At 48.0% G+C, this 19,779-nt stretch overlaps 2 protein-coding genes across 7 annotated transcripts in view; both read left to right on the top strand.

Annotated features, from left to right (window-relative positions):
* The window catches only part of SMARCAL1 (SWI/SNF related, matrix associated, actin dependent regulator of chromatin, subfamily a like 1), a 49,580-nt gene extending 42,843 nt beyond the window's left edge, over positions 1-6,737 (top strand). For all 6 annotated transcript variants that reach the window (XM_059703081.1, XM_059703078.1, XM_059703080.1 and 3 more), the window contains exons 14-18: positions 1,140-1,242; positions 2,029-2,211; positions 3,280-3,380; positions 4,439-4,535; positions 5,865-6,737. In XM_059703081.1, the coding sequence (XP_059559064.1) occupies positions 1,140-1,242; positions 2,029-2,211; positions 3,280-3,380; positions 4,439-4,535; positions 5,865-6,104 (724 nt within the window). In that variant the 3' untranslated portion in view covers positions 6,105-6,737. The remainder of the gene's footprint in view (positions 1-1,139; positions 1,243-2,028; positions 2,212-3,279; positions 3,381-4,438; positions 4,536-5,864) is intronic.
* Positions 6,738-14,968: 8,231 nt separating this feature from the next.
* RPL37A (ribosomal protein L37a) lies at positions 14,969-17,941 on the top strand. The gene is made up of 4 exons (XM_059703084.1): positions 14,969-15,078; positions 15,419-15,547; positions 16,073-16,155; positions 17,415-17,941. Exons 1-4 carry the CDS (start codon positions 15,076-15,078, stop codon positions 17,476-17,478), a joined length of 279 nt encoding a protein of 92 aa, XP_059559067.1. The 5' UTR covers positions 14,969-15,075; the 3' UTR covers positions 17,479-17,941.
* The last annotated feature ends 1,838 nt before the right edge of the window (positions 17,942-19,779 follow it).

Consider the following 19,779-nt stretch of genomic DNA (forward strand, 5'->3'; position numbering starts at 1 on the left):
TCTACCACCTGCTTATAACAGGGAACCTTAGATCTGTCCTGCTCTAGGGTGGACAGTGTCTGTTCTCTGTGCAAACACACCTGCGTGTGAGCATGGCCTCAGGCAGAGGAGAGCCCTTCTGTCCCGAAGCTCACCTCTCTGCTGCCCTGCAGGAGCCACTGTGAGCTGGACTGGAGTATGAGTCCACTCCAGGGTATGCTGCCCGGCGACTCTCCCCTTCCCTTAAGGCCCCTGCTAAAGATAAGAGTGGGAAGTCAAGAAAAAACACCGTGCACCCTGGCCCCTGTGGCTCAGGTGGTTGGAGTGTTGTCCTGTACACCAAACGGTGGCGGGTTCTATTCCTGGTCAGGACATATACCCAGGTTTCTCTCTCTCCCTCCCTCCTTCCCTCCCTCCCTTCCTTCCTTTCTTCTTCCCTCCCTCCCTCTACAACAAAAATTTAAGAAAATTACATGAAATGAGAGAGAAAAAAATACAGTGCACAGAGGAGAGAAGTAAAGGGAGAATAAAGACCAAGCAAATCAGGTCCTTCACCCTCTATTGCTTTGCCTCAGGAAAGAATTCCCTTACTACTGACTGACCCGCGGCCCTGCAGTGGGTGATCTAATGCAGGAGGGAGCTGAGAGCTCTCCCTGACTGTCTCTTCAGGATTATTACTTAGATCTCAATAGTACATTTCCAGAAATGTGATTACTGACAATAATCCCCTAATCCCTTTTCAGATCTATAGACAACACTTTAATTTGTATTGAAAACACATTATAATGATGTTAGCAGCCAAGTGCAAACTGTTAATTATCTTCATGATCCCAGGTAATAAGAATGTTTCAGTAACATATCAGAGATACATAAAGCATAAGGCTTCAATTTCTTTGTATATGGGAGATGACTGAAAAGTATGGAAGAACTCACGTTGCACATGGCAGAAGATGGCTTGCTTCCCACAGCTCCTAATCTCTCTTCTATTCAAGTGACCTGGCATGAGGGAAAGGGGGAGAAGTGAGCTCTCGGGGAAGGGAGAGAATGGGCCAGGCAGGGCAGGTACCCCAAAGGTGTCTGATACAGGAACAGTCATTTGTCAGTAATTAACCTCATCGGGATGAGGAGATGTTTAATTTGTGTTGTCATTTCAAATGCAGTGAATATATCCTGGACCTGCTGGAAAGTGGAAGAGAGAAGTTTCTAGTGTTTGCACACCACAAGGTGGTTCTGGATGCAATTACTAAAGAGCTTGAGAGAAAGGTAAGCTTCCTTTGAAAGTCCACACCAGATGCTTTTATTGTTTGTGGCGGCTGCTAAGTTGTTCTGAGCAGGTGGAGGTCAGGTCAGCAAAGAAGTGAGAGGATGGTTTCTGGAAGCATTGCTAAATGTTTCTGAAGAACCATCCTTGCTTGTAAAACCACAGGGCGGGTCAGAATATTCCAGCGTGCATTTAACTTCCTCCATACTCTGTACGGATAGCCCAAGAATCTTGCTTTGGGAACATCTCCCAGTGGGTCTTCCATCATTCTGTGTAAATAATTAGAAAATTGACAAGAGATGAGGTAGCAGAAATCGTCTTTCTATGTGGAGACAAGTACCTCTATCAGTGTCCACTTTCTTCCTTTCTTCCTCCTCATCACTGTTGAGGTGGCTTTGTTAACTGCACACGGCCGGGCACAGACTTCAGTCCAGTTTTGTGGCCCTCAGTAAATCGGGTGAAAATCTTCCTAGAAGATTTCCTAGAAAAATTTAACACATATTTTCACCCCTTTTTCATTTTTTGTTAAATTTGAGATCATAGATTACTTTTTGTCTTCCTTCATCTTTTACATTTACGTACTATTTTAAATATGCGAAAGAGTATAGAGAAATATACAACAAACTCCTGTTTCCCCATCCAGCTTGAATAAATGGAAAGTTTTTTTGTATGTATTTCAAAGTTTATAGTTCAAGTAATAAAATACCTAAGTAGCGCTCTGTTGCACTCCCCTTCTCCCTCCCCACCTATAACCTCTGTCCTGACGCCTCCCCACGCTGCTCCCGCAGAAGGTGCAGCACATCCGCATCGATGGCGCCACCTCCTCCGCAGACCGGGAGCAGCTGTGCCAGCAGTTCCAGCTGTCCGAGAGGCACGCCGTGGCCGTGCTGTCCATCACCGCCGCCAACATGGGCCTCACCTTCTCCTCGGCCGACCTGGTGGTGTTCGCAGAGTTGTTTTGGAACCCGGGGGTAAGGGGCGCAGAAGTGAAGCCCCCGGGCATGCTCATGGCTGCAGGAGGGAGGAGCTAGTGGTGGTGGGTAAGGCAAGGTGTCTGCAAGCTGTCCCTGGGGCCAGTGCATCTTCCATCCGGCTCCGTTAGCCCTCAAGAGCGTTTACTTTCCACGTGTCAGTCTTCACTTAAAGACTTATTTGGCTAGCTCTTAAATCTTCACAACCCCCTATGTAGTAGTATCGCACTATCTTATCAATGGGGAAACAAGTTTTAGAAGGCTAGAAGGATGCACAGATGTCACCAAAGAGGGTAGCTCATAACAGCACCAGGCCGCAGCCCGGGCCTCTGGCTGTAAGCTGCTCTCGCCAGTGTGGCCACAACAGGGCAACGACTGTGGGTGTTCCCTGAACATGGTCACTGGCCCTATCTGCTCAGCCAACGGCTGTGTCAGTAGATAGAAGGCATTTTTTTTGGACTCATAAAATTTTCTCCTGAGCTCCAAAAAGAGTTTGTTTCTCCTCGCATGTTCTCACATACTGTGGCTCTCACTGGCCACACATGGATGGGTGGGCTTCAGGTGGAATGCCCTTTGTAATGGAAACAGGCTCCTGGTTTTCCTTATTCCTTCAGGGCCACCCCCAGGTAAGTGCCACCCTGCCCCCCTCACAGCTGGCCTCTCCCTTTGGTGCAGTGTTGGTTTAGCTAGGAGATGACTGTTCTTATTTCACGGAGAGAAGAATGGAATGTGCCAGTTTCCTTCGTTTGCCCTTCATGCCAGCCTGATGGCAGAACCGAGGCTCGCTCCCCCTTCACAGCACCGAGCACCAGGCCCAACACGAGAGGCCATCACAGCTCTCCAGCTGCAGTTTAGTTCGCCAACTGGTGTTCTGTTTGGTTCTGTCTTTTGTCAGATGACAGGTCATTTGTAGGTAGAGGCCGGCAGGTCCTCCGCCGCGAGGCATGGCAGTGAAATCCTTAGAGGAAGAAGGGTTGTGCTGGGACTTGGGGGCCAGGGGCTGCCTGCTGTGGTGGGCTGAGCTGCTTCCGGCCTTGCCCTACATACCCTGACCCCCAGGCCTTGCAGGTGCTGATGCAGGCCGAGGACCGGGTGCACCGCATTGGACAGTCGAACTCCGTGGGCATCCACTACCTGGTGGCGAGAGGCACGGCTGACGACTACCTCTGGTACGGCTGGCCACCAGCCCAGCGGTTGGGCTTGAGCAAGGGTGGACACCGAGGATGTATTTCCTTTTCTCCCTAAGGGCTTCTGCCTTTGCTAAGGGCTTCCTCCCACTTTCATCATGAGCACATCCAGCTTCCCACCAGCATTCACTGGGGACCTGCGGGGTGCATGAGGAAATCATGCAGGAATAAGGGGGTGTGGCTCCTTCCCTACTGACCTGAGACGGGGGAGGAGACTGACGGTGATGCGGCACTTGCTGAGACAGGGTGCAGACTCCTTCCCCCTTTATGACGAGGCTGGGACAGCTGCTGGGCCATCGGGAGAAAGTGGCTCACCCTGGGCCAGCTGGTGCTTCATCAGCACAGCTGGGGGCTCATGACTGGTACCTAAGCAAAAATCCCAACATGCCCTTCCCATTTCCCCCTTCCTGATAGTAAGTTTCCTGATCTCTCAGTTTCCACCACTCATCTGTTTGCAGCCTCGTGACTGAGGGGTCTTAACTCTACAGCACGTGTAGCTCATCCCTACTTCCTTCTCTTGGTTTAGTGCAGCGGTTCTCAACCTGTGGGTCACAACCCCTTTGGCGGTCGAACGACCCTTTCACAGGGGTCGCCTAAGACCATCCTGCATATCAGATATTTACATTACGATTCATAACAGTAGCAACATTACAGTTATGAAGTAGCAACAAAAATAATTTTATGGTTGCGTCACAACATGAGGAACTGTATTTAAAGGGCCAGAAAGTTGAGAACCACTGGTTTAGTGGGTTTGTTAATTGGGCAGCTCATAACAGCACCAGGTTCAAAATGTTGCAGGGAGACAGCATCTATTTCCTACACATCTAGCAGAAAGAATTTTGAGCCTGATGATACGAGTACGAAATTGGTTGGTTCACAGTTGAGAGGAGGCAGGTACTTCAGGTGGATGTTTGTGCCTTGAGAGATGCGACGATGTGAAGCAGCAAGCATGTCACTGCCCCTAAGAACAAGGAGGGTGGCCCGCTTTCATCTGCGTTCTGTGCCAGTTTGATTCACTGCGGCTTGTTTCTTCCCAACAGGCCCTTGATCCAAGAGAAGATTAAAGTTCTGGGTGAAGCCGGGGTTTCCGAGGCCAATTTTTCAGAAATGACAGAAGCCACTGATTACATCTACAAGGTAACAGCAGCACATGGCTCCACACCATGGGGCCGAAGGAGGCCTTAAGCGGCCTGCCAGCCCTTGGGGCCTGAGCAGGAAGGCATGAATCACTCCTGGGCCCGCCCCCGCCAGGAGCTGGAAATGATGGTCTGCAGTCACTCTCAGGCCAGTCCACGTGTGCTTCCTTATGGACAAGTGATGGCACTGACTCCTGCGCTGGACCTTCCCTCGGAGGTTCTCATAACACCAGGGCTTCCACACGCTGCCCCTTCCATGAGACCATCTCAGACTGGCAGAAAACTCCCTGTGCAGCTGTTGAGTTTATTGCAAAAAGTACATAGCAACACCTAGCAGGGCTGCCCCCAGAACATGTCGTCAGTGCAGAATGAGGCATGTTCAAAGCCAGGTACTGCTTTTATACCACTTATTTCTGCTCGGACATTGCATTTTGTTCTCAGTGTCTCCCATTTTATAGAGGGGTAAACTGAGGTATACAGGACAATGAGGTTTGCCCACAGTCACAGGCCTTGTTTTGCCAGCCCCTCTTATGACCTAGGAGAGAAAGAGGCCAGTGCCTCCTTCCATGGCCAGGGGGCCTTGTCAGAGGTGCTGAGAGGAGGCTTGTTGGCCTCTGGAGAGGACAGCTGGGGCCCAGCAAGCCGCCCTGGCCTAGCGCTCCGGCCCAAAGCCTGCCACGGTCTCTCCCTCCGTTTCAGCGAAACTCGATGGAGAGGAGCAAGAAGCCCTTCCAGAGGCGTGCGTTTGCACTCGGGTGGTTGACATGGAAGCGAGGACCCAGGCAGTACTGCCTGCTGGAGGGCGACTCCCGAGAGAACTGTTTGTAACTAGAGCATAGTGGTTGAGCCTAACGCAGGGAGGTAGCCTTGCGGTTTCTGGTCAGGGACGGAGGTGCCGTCTTTTTCGTGTGTAAATACCAATCCTGACCTTGGAATTTGCCTGCTCCAAGTTAGCAAATAGTGTTACCATCACCATAGTCGAATGCATGTTAACAGTTATTTCTCCCTGGAACAGGTTGCCTGCGTGGCATTTCCTTGGCCTTGCTGTTCAGATGGAGGGTGATGAGAGCCCAGCACAGCGAGGGGCTGGCCTTAGTGGCCTTTGATTTCACTTCCCATCTGAAAGGACAACCATTTCTCTTTTTTTTCTTTATCTAATGAGCAGGAGAGAAGATGTCTGTCAGACACTAGGCAGCAAGGCTGTGTTAGTGATGCGCGGCCTGTGCTCACCCTCACACAGGGCCCGCCCTGTGTTCTCCCACCAGCCACATGGCAGGGAGTCAGGGTGGAGCTGGGTCCTTTCATCTTTCCTTTTCTTTCTCTGATGAAGGACCCAAAGCAGCTGAAGATCTACGACCTATTCCAGAAGTCCTTTGAGGAGGAAGGAAGCGATAAGGAGCTCCTGGAGGCGGTGGAGGCCTTTGACCCGGGAAGTGCTTCAGGAACGTCGGGAAGTGGCTCCCAGGACCTGGGAGACTGGCTGGAAGGAGGCACAGCGACGTGCAGTCCAGAGAAGAAAAGGAGAATTGAATTTTTTGATAACTGGGACAGCTTTACCTTTCCCCTATAAGAAGGGCAAAAAAGGCATTTAAAAATCATGGAATTCATTAACAAAATATAACTTTTGTTTTTAACACCTGTGCTCCTTTTATCATCATCTGGGTGCTGGTGCTGGTCTCTAGTCACAGCGAGTTTCCAGGTCAAGGGTCAGCGTTTTCTTTCCAACCTCACAATGTGTGGGTTTATTTGGATCTTAATTAACCTCAGCTTTCCTGGTTGAGAAATAGAGACCATAGGTTGTAGTAGTGGTTATTTGTGTTGTTTAAATAATGAGGTGGTTCCTCCACATCCCCAAAAATGTGAAATTTTAAAATTGATTGACCCAAAAAATATTTATAAAGCACCTACTATGTGCCAGGCACTGTTCTGGGTGCTGGCAATAATTCACCGAACATGTGAGAAAGTGTACACCTTTGCAGAGGCTATCATATCAAGGGAGAGGCAATAGTTATATATCCCAGGAAGAGAAAAGGAACTAGGCGTAGAGCAGGAGTTGATAAGTTTTTTCTGTACATAACCAGATAGTATTTTTGGCTTAATGGGCCAGGACATTTCTTCTGTAAGAGTGCGAAAATAACCATACATAATCTGAAACAAATGATTATGGCTCTTTTCCAGTAAAACTCTGGTATGGACACTGAAATTTGAATTTCATATAATTTTCATGGGTCACAAATGATTACTCTTTTGATTTATTTTCAATCACTTAAAAATGTAAAAACCACACACAGGGCTTGCAAAAGCAGGCAGTGGACAGGGTTTGACTTGCAGACCATACTTTGCTAACCCCTGGTTTAGAGCAGCACTGTCCAGTATAATGTAAGCCACGTGTGTGATTTTAATATTCTAAGCGTGTTTCAGAAAATAAAGAAGGACCAAATCGTTATTTGATTTAACCCAATATTGACATTTCAACATAATCACTGAAATTACTTCTCTCTCCCTCCCCTGCCCCCTGTCTCATCCCCAAGGTCCTCCAAAGCAAATTTATTTATACCATGTAGCCTATATATTTTCAGGTAAACCATCTGAAATGTACTTCTGAAATTTATTGAGAGCCATCGGCCATTTCGGTGTGATTTAGTAAAGGACACTTGGATTTAGTTATATGGAGACTTGAATACCTTTGGGTTTAAGGAAGGATTTCCACACTAACTCCTTTCCTTTCTGTACTTCACAGCTCAGCCCAGACACATACACCCCAACAGCCACTGTGTTTTCTGGAAATGTCAATTGAATGAAGAAAATTTGGGCTCATCTCATCCCACTCCTGCCCCTGCCATGCACTGTCCCCTGAAAGGCTTTTTCTAGAGCCCCCAAACTCCCCCTCCCCTCCGCCCCAATCCACTGGCACCATCTCTGCTGCCCTCACGAGGGTCATTAAGTGGAGTCTTGTTTCCTGAGTGACCTTGGTTAATTTCTGCCTCTAGGGCCTGGTGTCAAGAAGATCCTGCTAGCCTTGATCCACTTGTGCTTGAATTAATCATGTCTTGTCCTTCTTGGCTCTGCACAAGCCTTTTTCTAGGTCAGAGGGAGAGCTGGGAATCAGAGCTGGAGGTGCTGTTCCCTCGCTGCTGGCTCTTGGGTTTTGCCTTATCTGTGCATTCTTGACTGTTGGAGCCTTGATGCTTTATGAAGCTCTTTTTAGGTGAAGTTAAACTGAGAAGAAGATAAAAAGAAGTCTAACCATATTTTTTACTCCATCCTCTTGCTTTTTATCAAGTTCAGGATGACAAGGTAAAAAATGGCTTGGAAGCTTAAAGGGTTTCATGGGAGCAGTCTCTCATCCTTACGTTTTACTTTGGTTTTGCATTTTCCTCTGGGGTCTCAGTGAAGGAAATGGATTCCTAATCATAGCAGAAAGCATTGAGAAGCCTGGGAGTCAGTCTTTTGGGTCTTAGGAGAGCCAACAGGTACTTGATTTTGCAACACCTTGCTCACATTCATCCCCCTAACCCATTAAACAGATTTTATTAAGTACCAGGTACTTTTCCTCTGTTTCTATTCCCCCTTTTAAGGGATAAAATATAATCCAAAAAGATTATAAAACACCTTTGCAATCATGACCTCAAGCTTATGAATATAACAGTACTATAATCTGTATTGTTTGGCTTTTAATGTTTAGATTTACAATCCACTTCAAGTTTATTTTTGTACATGGGGTGAGGTAAGGTCAAGGTTAAGTGCTTTCCATATGAATATTTTGTTATCTTAGCACTACTTATTAAAAAGACTTTCCCTTCTTATACTGTTCCATGGTGGTTTCTTTTTCACTGTTACAGATTTGATGTGAAAATTAATCTAGAAATGTATAAGTTAAGAAATGTCGAAGTCCTACATTCTCATTCCTTCTACTCTTATCCCTAGTTCCTAGGGGTAATAACTAATATAAACAGGGATGGAGCCATTGGTAGCATATTCCCAATGTGCTGGAGTCCAACCCCAGCAGGTCCAGGGGTTCCCAAAGGTATGGACGGAGTCGGCAAAGAAATGACATGGAGACAGCGTTCAGTTGATCAGCAGCCTAGCCAGGTTCTCCAGCCAGGTTCTATCTTCATTGTCCTGTTACATCTGTATTTATACCAGTTGATTTTAATCCTATCCATTCTATTCCAAAGGTTAGGGTGTTTGTTAATCTAGTTCTGTTGAGTTTAATCCTGTCTAGGTTAATCTCTGTGTTTCCATTATAAGGGCTATTCCAAGGTCACTGCTCTACTGATAAGCTACAAGGAAGTGACTGAAGGAGATTATCCTACCCAGTAAAGGTTATGTCCTCCCAGCCTCGCTGCTTCCCTTCCCTAGGACTGCCCTGTGTCGGTGAGTCTCCAGGGGTATAGGCTTTGGTGCTTTCCCTGGTGGGCAGACCCCTGGGGATGTGGGCCCAACAAGTCCCAAATTTATTGCCAACAGTCTTACTCCAAGTTCTTCATAAGTAGTGCATGGTATTTCTGTAACACTACGGGGTTTCACTGATTTATTCTCTTCCTTAGTCCTGTTAATCCCTAACTCCAGGGAAAAAATCCTCACCTGGGGAAACAACCTTTCTCGGGGAAGTGGTCTTGTTTAAAACACATAGCGCTAAGAGGGGGAGCAAACATATTAAGAACAGTATGTCATATACGCCAGGTCCCTTGAAACATATGCTGTGCAGATGTTTCTTCCCTGCAGCGACTGTGTCAAGCAGCAAGGATGGACCAGCTTCTGGCACCAATGCATATGGTTATATAGAAATATACAACAGCTCCTCAAATTACATCGTTTTGTTCAACGTCCTTTCGTTATAATTCTTGTTTATGTCCATTAGCCTATGGTAAAATTGGTTTTCTTATATGTTGTTTCACTTAAGGTCACATAACCTATTGCCATTAAGTGAGGATGTACTGTATGTAGAATTTGTTCTTACAAAAACTGTATCAAACTCTTTTTATTGAAAATGGCTCATTTCACATAATGTATTTGGCCATCTATCCTATCCTATCTAATAAAAGAGAAACATGGTAATTAGCCATACCTCCGCTAACCTTCCCATTGGCTAATCAGGGTGATATGCAAATTAACTGCCAGCCAAGATGGCGGCCGGCAGCCAGGCAGCTTGAAGCTAACATGAGGCTTGCTTGCTTCAGTGACAGAGGACTCCAACGTTCCCCGCCTGCCGCTGCCAGCCTCTGAGCTTGCAGTTTGAAACATTGTTACAAATATAGAAGCTAAACAAAACCCCAGAAACCTGCTTTCAGCCAGCCGGGATCTCAGAGCTGGAGTTGAAACAGTGTTTCAGTTATAGAACCCAAACAAACCAGATACCTGCTTTCAGCAGTCGAGGCCTAAGAGCTGGAGCCAAGCCTCAGAGCTAAAGCTGTCCCAGAATAAAAAGAAAAAAAGGAGCGGTTGGGAGCTTCAGTCACCCGCTAGCCTGAAAACAGCCCTCAGCCCCTCACCCAGACTGGCCAGGCACCCCAGTGGGGACCCCCACCCTGAGCCAGGACACCCTTCAGGGCAAACCAGCCGGCCCCCACCCGTGCACCAGGCCTCTATCCTATATAGTAAAAGGGTAATATGCCTCCCAGCACCGGGATCAGCGGAGCCGCGAGGCCTCCCGGCACCAGGATCAGCATGACGGGGCAGCACTCAAACCCCCTGATCGCCCTGTGGCTCTGTGTGTGACAGGGGGCGGGGCCACAACCTCCCTATCCACCCTGCTCTGTTGGTGACAGGGGAAGGCGCGCCAACCCCCTTATCAGCCCTGCTCTGTGCCTGATAGGGGGGAGCTCCCCAACCCCCTGATCACCCTGCGGCTCTATGGGTGACAGTGGCGGTGCCCCAACCCCCTGACCGGCCCTGCTCTGTGGGTGATAGAGGGCGACGCCCAACCACCCCCCACAGGCCCTGCTCTGTGTGTGACGGGGTAGAGCCATAATCTCCCCATCGGCCCTGCCCTGAGTGTGACAGGGTGCGGTGCCCCAACCCCCTGATCCGCCCTGCTCTGTGTGTGACGGGGTGGTGCCCCAACTCCCCTATCGGCCCTACTCTGTGAGTGACAGGGGAGCTCCTCAACCCCCTGATCGGCCCTGCTCTGTGCGTGACAGGGGGAGCTCCACAACCCCCTGATCGGCCCTGCTCTGTGCGTGACAGGGTACGGAGCCCCAACACCCCTGATGGGCCCTGCTCTGTGTGTGATGGGGTGGCACCGCAACCTCCCCATCGACCCTGCCTTGAGTGTGACGGGACGATGCCCCAACCCCCCAATTGGCCCTACCTTGAGCGTGACTGAGGGTGGCATCGCAACCTCCTGATCCACCCTGCTCTGTGCATGACAGGGGGCGGTGCCCCAACCTCCCAATCAGCCCTGCTCTGAGCCCGACCAGGGGCTGTACCTAGGGATTGGGCCTGCCCTCTGCCACCCGGGAGCAGGCCTAACCCAGCAGGTCGTTATCTCCCAAGGGGTCCCAGACTGCGAGAGGGCACAGGCCGGGCTGAGGGACCCTCCCTTCCCCCCGAGTGCACAAATTTTTGTGCACCGGGCCTCTAGTCTAATAATAGAGAAACATGGTAATTAACTGTAACTTTGCTACCCTTCACATTGGCTAATCAGGGTGATATGCAAATTAACTGCCAACAAAGATGGTGGCCGGCAGCCAGGCAGCTGAAGTGAACAGGAGGCTTGCTTGCTCCAGTGATAGAGGAAGCCAAGGTTCCCCGCCTGCTGCTGCCGGCCTCTGAGCTGCAGTCTAAGAAACAATGTTGCAAATATAGAAGCTAAACAAACCCCAGAAACCTGCTTTCAGCCAGCCGGGCCTCAGAGTTGGAGTTGCAACAGTGTTTCAATTATAGAAGCCAAACAAAACCAGATACCTGCTTTCAGCAGCCAAGGTCTCAGAGCTGGAGCTGAGCCTCGGAGCTAAAGCCGGCTCTCAGTTCCAGTGACAGCCATAGAAGGTAAATAAATCCCAGAATAAAAAAAAAGAAAAAAGAAAAAAAAGGGGAGACTGGGAGCTTCAGTCACCCGCCAGCCTGGAAACAGCCATCATCCCCTCATTCAGGCTGGCCAGGCACCCAAGCGGGACCCCCACCCTGATCCGGATCACCCTTCAGGGCAAACCAGCTGGCCCCCACCCGTGCACCAGGCCTCTATCCTATATAGTAAAAGGGTAATATGCAAACTGACCCTAACAGCAGAAGGACTGGGAATGGCTGGTCACTATGACACACACTGACCACCAGGGGGCAGATGCTCAATGCAGGAGCTGCCCTCTGGTGGTCAGGGCGCTCTCACATGGGAGGAGCTCTGCTCAGCCACAAGCCAGGCTGATGGCTGCTAGTACAGCGGTGGTGGTGGGAGCCTCTCCTGCCTCCTCAGCAGCACTAAGGATGTCCGACTGCAGTTTAGGCCTGCTCCCCGCTGGCAAGTGGACATCCCCCGAGGGCTGCCGGGCTGCCAGAGGGATGTCTGATTGCCGTCTTAGGCCCAATTCCCCGGGGAGTGGGCCTAAGCCAGTAAGTGGTCAACCCCTGAGGGGTCCCAGACAGCGAGAGGGCACAGGCCGGGCTGAGGGATCCCCCTCAAGTGCACAAATTTTTGTGCACCGGGCCTCTAGTATATATATAAAAGCCTAAGTGACCGGATGACCGGCTGGTAGCTATGACACACACTGACCACCAGGGGGTAGACGTTCAACACAGTAGCTGCCCTCTGGTGGTCAGTGCACTCCTACAGCAGGAGCGCACTTCCCCTGCACCCCCAGCAGTGGTGGTGGCAGGCGCAGTGGGCCGAATTAGCGGGAGTGGCACAGTGCCCAGCCTGGGCTCGAGCTCCTTCCTGGCCGCCTGCCACTTTGTGCACTACTTTGTGCTGTGCAGGATTGACACGGACAGCAGGCTGGAGCCTGACGAGCTGGCGGGTAAGGCTGGGCTGTGGCGGCATGGAGATCCACTGATCCCCACAGGCCAGGCCGAGGGACCCCACCAGCGCACGCATCTGTGCACCGGGCCTCTAGTTGTTTCATATTGATCTATCTGACCTCTTTTAAGGGTTGCAGAGTAACTCCATCCCTGATGGATGTGTTGCCTGTGTCAGTGCTCTGTGAATCCTCCATTAAAACAACAACTAGAATACATTTATGGTGAATCTGTGGAGAGATGAAAGGAAAGAACCGCTGCACTGAATGCATTTCAGACACTGGATCCTTCTCAGTGTCTCGGCCTTGGCAAGCTTTGGCCCCTTCTGACTGAGTTGGCCCTTCCCTGCAGAGCTTGGACCACAGGTTCTTAACGATTATGTACAGACTCTGCTCATGTCGGTGGCCACCAGACACTTCAGTGAAGGGCAAGCAAGAGTTCTTCAGGCAGGAAGGGAAGGAACAACACGGAGCCTGGGTCTCCAGATAAACCATTTCTGAATCCAGCATGAGATGAGTTTGGGATGATACTTGATCCTCAGATTTCTCTGAAGGATAATATGTTCCATAGTCCCAAAGAGAACTGGTTGACTCGACAGCTTAAAGAATTGTTCTCTGGAAGTGTCTTTTATTTATTTTTCTAAAGGTGAAAGTGAATTTTGAGTGCTTCTGAGGAACAGGGTGATTCACCAGAGATTTTTACTGAGACTTTTATGGATATGCGTTACGGTTAACAATCTGTACACCTGATGGTCCCCTGATGGGGACAGAGATTTATTAGCCAACAGATAAGACAAATTGAGATTTTATGAGAGGCACAATTCTCTGAAGCCACTGAGAACTGATTTCATGAGAGTGCTATTTGTACATCCTCAGGCTTGCTATTTAAAAAGAATTGTTCAGTTTTGACAAAATTGCTCTGAACATGAACAATTTCCTCCTATTATGGAGTGTCTCGTTTTCAGCCATTCTATTGCATTCTTACTCATGCAAGGGATGGTGGTGAGGCGATGGTAAATGTTCTACATGATGATCTTAACTAGACTCTAGAGCCAGCCCAGGAGAGCGTGTGAGGCTGGCCTTGCTCACCCACTCACCCAGGGCAGGTGAGCTCACTGCTTGACCTGGAGGCACAGACTAAACATTAGAGTGCTCATGTTTTAATACTCCTGCTATGAGTCTGGTTTTGCACTGATGTGAATACATTTTTTTAAATTTATAGTTTTCTGAGAGCAGGGCATCGTTTTGGTGGAGAGGTTTCCAGAAATCACCCCCCAATTGCAGTGTGTTCTCTACTGGAGAAGGAGGGACTTGCTCCTGGGCTATGCTTCACCCTAAAGAGGAAAAGGGTATGTGAAGCCTGTGATGGCACTGAGAGAACTTAGGCACATCCTGCTCCCTTGGGGGACATCAGGTAGCTGTGACTAATAGGTTTATTTTGTTAAAGGTAAAGAAATTAAGGAGAGAAGTAATGGGCATATTTTTAAGGGAAAGTAGAAAGCAGATCTGTTGTAATCTCCTGAGTATGGCAGAAGAGGAAATAGCATTGAATAAGCATCAGGAGATACTGAAATCGAGTTTTATCATCACCTTAACAATAATAACCATCATTTAGAAATGCCCACTAGGCACTTCATAAAAGTTATTTCATCCTCCAAAGAACCTTACGAGGGGTATGGAATACTCACTTTGCAGCTGAGGAAAAGCTTGAATCATGTGATCTAGCAGAAGAGGACTGGTCTGTAAGTCATTTATTAGCTGTGTGACCTTGGGCAAGTCATTTTGACCCCCATGGGCCTCAGTTTCCAGTATGGGTTAATTATCTCTAAAGCCTTTTGTAGTTCTGATGTAAGTGGGTTGACCCGGACAAATTAAACCCTTTTAAACCTCACCATCATACCATGCAAGACCCCATTTCCCCATTTACCACAGACATGCCAGGCTCCCTGCTCAGTCCTGGGACGCAGAGGTGGACACATAGGCCCTGCCGCCCTGGAACTGACTTGTAGCGACCCCGGGTGGTTGTGTGTGCTTTTTGTTTGTTTGTTTTGTTTTTATAAATAGGTTTTATGCTTCAGAAGAGTTTTTGATTGATAGAAAATCTGAGGAGATACTCCAGCCCGTTCTCGTGTTATTAACATCTTACATTAGTATGCTGCATTGGAGTGGAGCCTTGGTTCTTAGTCACCACTGTGCCAGCCTCCTGCAGGGCCTGCTGCTTTTAGGCGATAGGAGGTAGAAAAAAATGCGATTTGGAGTCATAAGATTTAAGCACTTCTCTAATCCACGAGCCAGTGAGCAAATCGCTTAAAACTTTCCTTGTCCATAAAATGGAGGAAATGGCTCTGCATTGCGGGATTGGCGAGGTGTAAGATAATGTGGATATGCGCCACAGTTTGCGAATCACCGGAAACCGGCTGAAAGACTTCTTGCCACACTTCCCAGGAGGCCGCGCGTTCGAGGAGTCCTCCTGACCATAGAGCTCAGGTCCTAGCTGGGCCTCACACGCACCACTTCCGTTCCTCTGCCTAAAACCGCGCCTGCGCACTGCGCTCCTTCCTCTCGGCGTCCGACCTGGTTCGCGGCGACATGGTGAGTGTTGGTCCCGGTGAGGCCTCGGTGTCTATCCACCCGCATCTGTTCTTCTGTCGGTTTCTTCGCCCAAACTCACCTCTGCTCGCCTGCCCTGCTCTGTGTTCTCGGCCGCTGTAGCCTCGCCGTTCCTCTCGGACGCCAGCTGCGGCGGAGGGGCGGGGCGGCTGGTCCGGGCCGGGTTCGGGGGGAGCCCTCGCAGCGCCGGGCTCACCCTGGGCCCCGGCTGCCCCGGGGTGGAGCAGGGGGAGCCAGGTCACAGGCAGGGCTGGCTGGGTGGAGGAACGGCAGGCTTTCCGTTCCTGGGTCTTAATATCGCAGGTTTCTTAACTCTCAACAGGCCAAACGCACCAAGAAGGTCGGAATCGTCGGTAAATACGGGACCCGTTATGGCGCCTCCCTCAGGAAAATGGTGAAGAAAATTGAAATCAGCCAGCACGCCAAGTACACCTGCTCCTTCTGTGGCAAAGTACGGTGTTCCCGGCGGGGGGAGGGAGCGAAGGCGGCCTTCCCAGTGCGGCCCGAGGTTGATACACCCTGGTTCCCGGTTGCTAACCAGGGAGAGCTATGCACACTGTGGGTGACCAGTCATAAGATGGTCGAGCATTGTTGCTAATACACAGTTTGTAACGCGTTTTCCACTTAGAGTGAACCACTTGGGGACTAAAGGGTAAACAATTGTGACAGTCCCAGCCTAAGCCAAACCTGCTTTGTGGAAGCGGTTCCGTTGGTCTCGTCAACTGGAGTTGTAGAGGTTTTCATTTAATGTTTTCATGTCTGCACAAGTCCTTGGTGACAGCAGGCCTGGTCGGGGGTGGTTCGCATCTGTATCACCATGATGGTTGCACATTTTGCATGAGGGAACTTGCAGGTATTGGAAACACGTATCCCCCTAAACACACAACTTCCGTTTTCCAGTGTAGGTTAGGCCCCTGGGTGTTGGTAAGAGAGACGTTTTATTTGGCTCACAGGGAAAATTGGTTGTCTGTTGCAGACCAAGATGAAGAGGCGAGCCGTGGGGATCTGGCACTGTGGTTCCTGCATGAAAACCGTCGCTGGTGGTGCCTGGACCTACAAGTGAGTCCATTTGCTTGTGGTCTTTGCAAGTGTGGGCCAGTCATAGTCCCAGCTGAACGCTGTGGGCTGGTTTTAACTCTTGGCAAGACTGAGAGTGAGAGAGTAAGGATGCTTTTGTGTGTTTTCCCAGGACTCTTGAGTTGTGGTTTGCTTTGAGTTATTTAAAGAATAGAAGGAAAACTCGAGAAAAGAGTCCAATCTGGCACATTTGATTTCAAAGCCCTAAAGGTCATTGTTATGAGCACTGTCATATTGTACCAGGTCTGTTAGTGGGACTCCTAAGGGGTCACTTACCTCATTACTGTGTATGGGAACTTGAGGGCGTCTGGACCACCACCCCTTTGTGTCCGTTGGCCTTGTGATCCTGACAAGGGCCAGGTGATACTGCTGAGATGAACTCTGATTGTGTGGGCTCTTGAGTTGATTCATTTCTTGGCTGACTCTGCAGGGGTCTAAACTTGGAATTTTTTGCTGTCCCTGAAGGCTGAGGTGTTCTTTAGCCACTGTCTTCACTTGCGCTGTCCAATATACTAGCTGCCTCTATATAAAATGATTTGGCTAGTGTGGTTGAAAATTGAATGTTTAAGTTTAAAATCGAAGTGCTGTAAAATTGGAAAATGTAGAGATAATTATAACAGATATATACCTATAAGCGCCTTGTGGGGTTTTATGAGGGCAGAAGGGAGAGGGGTGTGCTTTTGGTTGTGTTAGTAAAATGAATCAGCATTCATGTACCTGTGATATGGGATGGGGTGTGTGTTTTTAACAGCTGTCCTTCCAAAATGTAAATTTAGCTTGCTCTAAATTTAGTTTGTTTTCTTTCTTGTTTTGTTTTTAATCCTCACCTGAAGATATTTCTCCATTAATTTTCAGAGAGAGAAACATATCGTGAGAGAGAGATATCAATTGGTTGCCTTCTGCACGGGCCTTGACCAAAATTGAACCTGCCACCCTTCAGTCCACTGGCTGAAGCTCTAACCACTGGGAAAACCAGTTAGGGCAAACATTTTCTTGATACCTCTTATTTATTGTGCCATTTTAATAAGTTTAGGTCGGTCTCTTGCAATCATTCTTCTGTGTTAATCTTTTTATGCTCCGTTGCCTGTCTCATTCTACAAGAGCCTGGAGACATGACTCTTAAAGGATGCCATCAAGATTGTACTGTAAAAATGAGGCAGTTTTCAGTAACATGTCTCATTCGCCATTTCACATGTTAACATAGTTCATTATGGTGGTACCAAATTTGTTTTTCTTTCCAGCACCACTTCTGCCGTCACAGTAAAGTCAGCCATCAGAAGACTGAAGGAATTGAAAGACCAGTAGAAGCTCCACAGTTTGAAACATTGCGAGCCTATAATAAATGGGTTAATTTATATAACAAAATTTCTTTGGTTGTTCATTTTATTAATTCGACATTCTGGTTTACATTGTATTAATTTTGCTTTCTCAAAAAAAAGACTTGGAAATTAAAACCCATCTAATTTTTCAGCAGTCAGTGATATATAACATAAGAATATAAGCCTTTTAAGTCACTGTTAAGTTTTTATTTTAAATCTTTTTAAAGGTATGATGGACAGACACATACTTCCTCTTTTGGTGTTTTGTCTGACCATTGTATCAGCATCTTCAGAAAACAGGGAAACAATTCGAATTTCACAACAAATTTTGCAAATCACACATATTCTCCATTTTTCAGTTTGCACACAAGGATTCCCAGGAATGAGTTACTCAATTTGCTGTAGATGGTCACACTAATAAAGAAAAATTTGCTTGTAGGTTTTTCAAAGTTGTGAATGGTTAATATTATGATTAACCTTTCTTCACCTTTGTTTATTCCACCTCCTAAATGCTCTGTAAGGCCTGTGCATAGATTATCCCTTCACTCAGCACTGGCTGTGGGCATAGACGATCAGAGTAACACCCTGTGCTGTGCCAAGCTTATCAGACCATGGAGAGAGAAGGCTCGATGGCTTGGTTGGTTTGAGCATTTGTGGGCAATGGTTAATGGGTTAGCCAGCTAGTGGAAAGAACAGTAAACATCCTGACAAGGATGTTGCAGAAATAGGTAGGTTAAATTCTTAGAATGAGTACAGAATTGATGTCCCCCAGACAGCATATGTTGGATATTGCTGTCCCTAACCAGATAAGATAACCCATTCGGTGGGTGTCGGCTATCTTACCCAGCCACTATAATGGGCACATGAGTAAAACTATTCACAACTGCAGAGATCGAGCCTGTGCATGAGATTAAAAGTGGACCTTGTATTCAGGATGACCTGGCTCTTGCCTCTGCAGAGTGGCAAACTGCAAAGAGGTTAGTGGAAGCTCTGATATGACACCATTTCTTATAGGTACCATTTAGCCAAGAGATTACATCAGATTCCTTCCATCATGCAAAGGAAAGCAGTTTGTCTTAAGGATAGCCATGTCTTGTGGGTGTGGACTGGCTTGCCTAGAGGATGTCTGCCAATATTGTCACTCGGGGCCTTAAAACATCTTGCCCAATCCTGTGATATCACAGTATAGACTGACAGAAGTGAAGGAATTGCAGCAATTAGCTCACACTCAATTTTTTTTTACCATGTGTGCTCCATCATCTAGCCATAGCTTCCTTACTAGACTTAATATTTGCTAAAGGTTGGATCAGCCAGGAGCTGTTAACTCACTATGAGGTTATGCACTATCCTACAAGATACATTATATGCCTTAATCCTATCAGTACTTCCTGCTTTCTTCATCATAGCCAGGATTCATGGGTTAACCAATTGAGATGGAAGTGGACTCACCACTGAGAATTATCCCAATTGACTCATTGAAGGCATTCTTGCTTCCCTTGCATGTGACCTTGAGTCAGGTGAGTTTGGAGAAGGATGCAGTGTTTTTTCAGGGAACACAACCTTGGTTATATTTAAATTGAAACCATGAGATCATTTTAGGCTCTTCTATAAAATTTAATTTTATTGATTTGAGAGAAGAGAAACATTGACCTGCTACTCCACCCACCCATGCATTTATTGATTAACCCCTGCATGTATCCTGACTAGGGACCAAACTCAAAACCTTGGGGCGCTTGGATGACCCTCCAAACAACTGAGCTACCTGGACAGGGTCATTTGGGTTCTTTATGCCACTGAACCAATACCCAGAAAAGGGAGTCTCCAGACATCACCTTTAGCATCCAGCTCTGTGCTCCAGGAGATTCCCTGCCCTATATGGGCTGTAGCAATGGTTCTCTTGTTCTCTGGCTTCCGGTTAGTTTCTGTAATTGGAAGGCACCGGTAGAAGACTTGGCAGATGGGAAGGAAGTGGAGTTGTGATGTTTATTTCCCCTGCTTATCCTTGCAGCCTTGCTGCAGATAGACTATTCTATGAAAGAATAGAACTGTGAGGCAGCTCTTTCCTGTATCTATAGCTGCTCAGATTTAGTAACTACTCCCTCCCTCTACTCCTGTAGGCCTAGAATGGTAATGGCTTCCCGCTGTTACTAATCCTGTCAGACTTCATCTGATATTGATTACCCTTAACTTGACACTTGACCTTAGTCCCTTAATCAGCATCCTTTATTACCCCATTTGAGTGTCCTGTTTTCTGCCAGGACCCTGAACAAACCAGATGTTTCATAGT

The sequence above is a fragment of the Myotis daubentonii genome, chromosome 7 (genome assembly GCF_963259705.1).
Source record: "Myotis daubentonii chromosome 7, mMyoDau2.1, whole genome shotgun sequence".
Lineage (NCBI taxonomy): Eukaryota > Metazoa > Chordata > Mammalia > Chiroptera > Vespertilionidae > Myotis > Myotis daubentonii.